The sequence below is a fragment of the Cupressus sempervirens genome, chromosome 11 (genome assembly GCF_028749045.1).
Source record: "Cupressus sempervirens isolate cs-2001-9-10 chromosome 11, ASM2874904v1, whole genome shotgun sequence".
Lineage (NCBI taxonomy): Eukaryota > Viridiplantae > Streptophyta > Pinopsida > Cupressales > Cupressaceae > Cupressus > Cupressus sempervirens.
Window position 1 is genome coordinate 257,372,766 of NC_143128.1, and position 7,343 is coordinate 257,380,108.

The 7,343-nt window shown below is 34.6% G+C and overlaps 1 protein-coding gene across 1 annotated transcript in view; it reads right to left on the reverse strand.

The window, feature by feature from the left end:
• Nucleotides 1–5,515, reverse strand: part of SWAP70 (Pleckstrin homology (PH) domain-containing protein) — a 160,636-nt gene extending 155,121 nt beyond the window's left edge. The window contains exons 1-2 of the mRNA XM_089811779.1: nt 5,333–5,515; nt 5,139–5,249 (exon numbers count right to left, since the gene is read on the reverse strand). Coding sequence (XP_089667905.1) covers nt 5,139–5,249; nt 5,333–5,368 — 147 coding nt within the window. The 5' untranslated portion in view covers nt 5,369–5,515. The remainder of the gene's footprint in view (nt 1–5,138; nt 5,250–5,332) is intronic.
• Nucleotides 5,516–7,343: the final 1,828 nt, after the last annotated feature.

The following is a 7,343-nucleotide window of genomic DNA, read 5'->3' on the forward strand; positions in this document are numbered from 1 at the left end:
ACAAAGAGGTCAGAAAAGTTGATATCAGAGTCAGAAGGAGTTTTGAGACTTTATTAGTAACCTTGACAAGAAGGTCAAAAAGCTAGTGTTTCTTCATGAAGAAGGATTTTCAAGTGCAATCCCTTCTAATACATTCTTGTCTATGAGAGATAAGTTTGAGGTGAAAACCTTATTCTCTGATGCAGTGCAAGGCAAGAGAATCCCCAACGGAGATGTCCTAGCCCCCAACAGATAACCATACAATGAAATATAAACAATAACACAGAGATTTAGATGCAAAAAACACCAATTGTCATAATAGAATCATAAGATTTACATTAAACATGCCCGGGTGTAAGGCCTTCCGGGTTACGGCCAAAGACATAAGCAATTACAATAACAGTTCTGCAAGACCTCACAAGATCCAACTCCTAGCTAGCCCAAATCCACAATCTAGCAGAGAACCCCAAGAAGAATCTTAACTTGTGCTTGCAAGCCACCAAGCAACCTTCTTGTTTCCAAGCCCACACTTAGCTACTAACTCTGTTAAAACTTCGCTCCTCTTAGCTACTCCATGCGGAATTCCATGCTAAATGATGACACAAGACTCCACAAGACCCTTTACTTATACTAAACCAAGCCACAAGTCAACCTAGCAAGTTACATTCAATAAACCCTCAAGCCACAAGTCGGCCTAGCAACAAACATTAAATACATGAAATAACTAAATAGTTAGGATAAGCCCCAACCTTACAATGCATAACTAACTCATATAACAACATAGAAGTACATGCCCTTAGGCATAGGTCCATGTGCCATCCAAATATCCAAATCCAAGAGCGCATAAGCCAACTCCCACAAATCAAAGCTCGTGAATACAATCTCCAAGGTTTGTCAACTAATCAAGAACATGTTACCAGCAACCACCAAAACAACTCTAACTCCAAGACGATTACTCCAAACTTCATGCGCACTTAGGACAAGGTTCCCTAATATGTCTCGAACACATTCCCAACAACACAAAGCATAACTCTACAAATCCAAGCTCAAAGTCCCTACATATAGGATTGTTGACTTCCCTAGGATGCTCATGCATCATTCTCTGATATGTTTAATGGTGATGACATGACAACACCACATGATCGTATCTGCCGTAACTTCATGTAAACTTTTGATATCATGGCCCTGCCCCCCTATGTACATCATGAGGAAGTAACGACTTCCAAATGATAATCACTTGTATTTGCAGAAGTTAATGGAAGGTGATGACCTTACAACAACTTAAATCATGATATAAGTTTATGTAACTGTTGAAATAGATCATGAAAGGCTTTATCTTGTAAATCAACAACTAAGTGTTAGATGACATTAAATTGACGGTCTATAAGTTGTTTGTAAAGATATATGATAGGTATTCAGTGAATATCTTGCCTTGATATTTTGATAGGCCATTACCGTATTAAGTACTTAGTGGATATCAATTATTGATGCTCTGATAGGCCATTACTCAGATCATTGGTGAATATCATGTGTTAATAATCTGATAGGCCGAATCTCATGTTACCTAATATGATATCAAAATAGTATTTGTTGAATATCATGTGTCAATATTCTGATAGGCTAATACGCATATGATATCATATAATGGAAATCTTCTAATCAAAGATTTCCTTAATGTGTCATTCCTAAATATTGCCAATGGTGTTATATTTGCCTATATGTTTATACTCCCTAACTAAGAGGGAGGGTTAATGTTAGTGTAGTTTCAGTCAGATAAAATGCACTGCAGATATTTGTATATATAATACTTTGTATATATTTGAGATATATACTTAACGTGTATGTGTGTGTGTATAAAAGTAAATATCTTACTCTCTATCATGACAATTAGCAAATGTTGTTGATAACTAATGAGAATTAAAGAGACATGTCTCTACGAAGACATGCCTCTTAAAATCATATGCATATGCTTTGAGAAGGTAACTTGAAACACACATAAAATCCGTAAGTGCTATTACAAGTTACAGAAAAAATAAAACGATCTTATTTTTACAATATAACATGCCTAAAATAAAGCTATTCATAATTCATCATGGCATAGTTCATTCCGAACATGTTATGAATTCCAACCAACAACAACCCTTGACATTGCATTTTGTAGACGTACAATTTTAGAAAATGCAATGAAGGCCAAAGGATTGGATAGAACAAAGTAATTCCTCCAACACAGTCAATAAGTCAAATTCACCTCCAATGCCACACTTTTCAAATATGTCAAAAAAATTGGTTACACTTCGAAAAGTAATATTACCAAGGTCTTGACCACAAGATCAAATCATAGAGGGTACAATCCTTACAATATTCTTTATAAAAGTTGTGAGAACAATTTTGTTTAGATCTTCCTCCACTTTTGGGAATGCAACCAAATTTCAACGTTGAGCTTCTTGATCCCTACACATTAATTTTGCTCAAGCTTTTTGTAATATCCATCAAACTTGGATTCTACACACTTGTGCCCTAGTGCAAAACGATGAACTCATCAACCCAACTTCTACCAGAACCTATCATGGTACTTATTAATAGTTCCAACTTGTGAAGAAGAAGCAACATGCAAAACAAGCACAGCACTTATCACAAGTCAAAGTTACCCTCCATGCAATGGGACTATTTCTTCCCAAAAATAAGTGGATGATCCAAGCAACACAAGCATCTTAGGGATGTGCTAGCATTTCCCCAAGGGATATTTGCAATTAGATTTGCACATACAACATTCCATTGCCACAATGTGTATTACAACAAAACAAACATCGCCACATTGAGCTTTATCTATATAGCAAGAGTGGAGGTTAGCAACATTATAGACCACATTGACGTAACCATGCGATACTTCACCTTCCATGTCATATAACGGTAGAGGGAATTAAAGTGATCGGCTCGCACATGAGTTTTTGTAACCAGCCATGACTTGTACCACATTGTAATATAAGATACTTGGGAACATTGCAGACCCAATCTACATGACATTATGATACTTCACTTTCCATGTCACGCAATTGTTGGAGTTAAAGTGATCGCTCTCTATCTATACTACAAGATAAGAGATCGACAAGATTATAGACCACATCTACATAAAAATATTATGCTTCACCTTTTGTGTCAAATGATTGTTGAGGGAGTTAAAAGCGATTGCTCTCTATCCATACTGCAAGATTATAGACCAAATCAATACTGCCATATGATACTCCACTTTCCATGTCAAAAAATGGTTGAGGGAGTAAAAGTGACTTTAACTTTTTGTAACCATTCATCGCATGTAACACATTGTAATATATTTTGATTTCCATTCCCTTTGAGAGAGACACCAATTAAAATTTAAAACTCTACCATTTACTATTATTTGTCTCTACTGGATGTGTAACAGTGCTTTTGCTTTTTTGTGTGTACATTTCCTGTACATGTTCAACATAATCTGCAAACTAGCTACAGTAGATCTGACTCCTAACAAATTTGTCGTTTGTCCTTCATGTTGCTCCTACGATTGGAACAGATTCATTATCTTGAGTCAATGGCAAACACTTGATGAGACTCTCAAGGGGGGGTATGAGTACCAATGACAAAAAGAATAATTATGAAAACCTTGGAGAAATAAAACTGGTAATTCAAATTTCATACCACTAAACTAACAAAATCCCATAGCATACCTGAAGTTGAATGCAAAGCAGTCCAGTAGTTGCAATGACATACAATTTGATCTTTTTTAATTTTACAAATTCTCATCAATATATATTAAGGATTAGATTTTAGAGTTATTTTGTTTTTCAAAGTGATTCCCCTGGATCATCCAAATAATCATAGACAAGTAGAAATTTAGAAGTCCTAGCATCCAATATGTTAAAGGCTGTCCCAAAACAAAAGCAGTAATCTACACCATAACAACTATTTAAAATTGCAATTAAAAAAATTTAAAGAAAAAAAAATCAGTTTCATTATTAACAGATGATTTCTGCAACAAAAATTCCAACAGATGGCCATAGGCTCAGCCCCCATTAAAACCAATTTATAAATGGAAAAAGAAATTATATGATACATATAAGTTGCAAAGTTATATACCATACGCTATCAACTGGGATGAACTTCAGTTACTGTTTGGTTTTAGAAAAGAGTAAGGTTCAACAAACTCATTAAACCATCTTCTTCACACAGAACAACATTAAATAATGTGTGCAGGTTGATATATTATACAATATATATCGACTGGGATGAATAAAGAGTTGGATTCAACTTGTTGAAAAACATAATCAGCATAAAATTGAGAAACAGATTGCATCCAATTCTGAATGAGACATGCCTCATAGCCAGGGTCAAGCATGGCACCTAAGCCAAAAATATGCACTTGCATAGTTAAAATGGACCAATTTACACAGTCTGACGTGAATTGTTTATCATTTGACACTATCAGGCATGCAATCTAACTTTCTAAGCTGAAAGTATAACCTCGCAGTGGTTAAAATGGATTGCCCATTATCTACCGTTATATAAACAATCCAAATAGATTAACTTTTTTAGGCTCAACAAACCAATACCTAAAGGACGTTAAGATTCAGCATTGTCATTCTCCTCATCATCGTGATAGACACAGACACAGAAATATTGCAATCAGAAGCTAGTGAACGAAATCTTATTATCTTCATCGTCATCATAGACACAATTGAAAAATTATTTGCAATCGTAACCTAGTGCACAAACACTTAAAACCAACAATGGAAGATAACTTCAGAGAAAATCCAGTCTAAGACTGGACAAACAAATAAATAAACCTTGATAGGTCCTACCGACAAATCTCACTTAACCAACATTAAAGCAGTCATCATAGTCACCTTCACCTTCCCCAAAAATACAATTAGGAAGATATTGGCAAGTACAATCTAGTCCTTGAAATCTTAAACAATATAGAACTTAAATAGTTTAGTTCAAACTGGAATTAAAGAAACAAGCTTCAACAAAAGATTTTCTTTCCAAATTGAATTTCCACATACTTTGACGCAGTAAATATCCCTTGACAGATCTTTCGTGCTCATAAGGAGTAAATGTAATTTGAATACATTACATCTCATTCCAGAAATTTACAGTTTAGTATTTTAAACTAAAAAAATCCTTACAGTTTCCGATCGCTTCAGCAGAGGCCCTTGCAGCAAAGTCCTTCCAGAAGCCGAAGTAAGCTGCTTCTTTATCTTCTCCAAGCTGTTATCCGTCTCATTTCCTCGATCCTCCTGCAATGCGTCAAATCTCACCGATTTAAATCCCGCTATGCACGGAATTCAGCTCAAAAATCCTCGACATTCTGCAAACTTACCACGGGAGTCAGATTAGAGCTCCCACTGCTCGCCATAGCCGAATTCGGCTCAAATCCTGGACGATTTTGACAAAAAGAGGATCCAGACTGTGGGGTTTTCGAGATTCAATTGGGTTTTAAAATTGTACGAGATATGAACAAATTTTTACTTTTTGTTTTATTAGAAATTCTGCTATTAACGGTAAAAATCTAGCATTATGAGAAGGGCTGACTATAAAAGACAAGACGAGATATGTCCGTCGGATTTAGTGTTGTATTTCCTGCAATCGCACGCAGACACCGCACCGGACTCAATTTGCAATGGGCACGTTCTAGGCGATAGCTATTTTCATTGTATAAAGATTCATTATGGGGTTGAATAGTAGGTTTCAGTTTTTTTGACCTTTTAATAATTGATGGCTTGTGTACAATACAAATGACAAATGAAATTAAGGGAAAAGAAATTATTACTAGCAATCTCAGCTTAGTGTACAATGGGTATGCCGCATAGATATGAAGGTGAAATAAGTATTTCTTCCGTTATGTGTTTCTATATAATCTTCTCTATATGTCATCTCCCTATCAATCTATCTCTATTTCTCTACATATTTTTCACCCATCACATCACTCTATATGTCTCTATTTCTTATACTATTAATTAAATTGACATCAAGAATTTAGATTCTATAATTTATATTAATTAGATTCTAAAAGTATTATTTTCATATCTATCTTTGCCGCTATCTTCCTCCCTTATCTCTATTTTTGTGCCTCTCCTCGCTCTTTCTCCTTAAATATGTATCATTTCTATCTCCCTCCCTTGCATGTATCTCCTTCCCTCTCCTCACCCCCTTTGCCTAAATATGTATCATTTTATTTCTCCTCATTTATCTCTATCTCCTTACCTCTTCTCACCCCTCTCTCTACATATGTTCTCTCTCTCACGCTATATATATATATATATATATATATATATATATATATATATATATATATATGTTTTAAACGTTATAGGTTTTATGGTCAGTGATATCACTTATTTATTTTTGTTAATTGACAACTGATTCACGTGAATTATATGTCTCACACTTTAGGACTTTGTGGAGTTCAATATTTATGCTAAAACATTTCTTAATTTTTAAAAAGATAATAATAATGTTAAAATATATGGTCTATCATTTTAGCCTTGACAATTCCCTATTAGAATAGCAACATTTAAATTATTTTTTTCAAAATGATATCTTAAATTTTCACAATAGGAAAAGACTGAACACAACCTAAAAAATTCGGTTGTATCTAAACAACAATCTATTTGGGGGGAAATTAATTTTTATATTAAATAAGATATGCATAAGGATAATATCACAATTGAAGACTATGTGAGGCTATGCTAGTGTAGGGTAAAATCCACTATGCAAAATGTTCTGATAGTAACGCATTCTTCTACAATGTTATGAATTGTTAGATTGTAAAATCAGGTCTTCCACTTGATATAAGGAAACATCTATGAAGCATATAAAACTTACAATAGATGTGACTCATGCAGTTGTCTCATACTATGTTCGAATCCTTATATCTCCAAAGACTTCATCTTACTCCTATCTTCTCATCTCTCCATCTTCTTATCTATGTCTCCTTATCAGTCCATGTAATCCTTATTACTCCATCCCTCTCATCCACCATCCATCTTCTACCCATCAATCCCCTCTCTCAATCTTATAGATTCTTATTGCTCCATACTCCCCTTATCACTCTAGTAGTATATCACTTCAAGTCTCCTTATGGTGCCCACCATCTATTATTACCCCTAATCTTTCTAACTCTCCTTTTCACTCCATATTTAACCATTATCATTTCAACAACTCCCCAACTTTGTATCTCTTAATATCTCCTTGTATATATTTTACTCCATCTTTCCCTCTTTAGCTATTGGGATATTTCTCCATCTCTATACCTATATATGTCTACATATCTATTTCCTTAATCCCTCTTTATATTTTTATGCCACTTCTATGCTCTCTCTCTCTCTCTC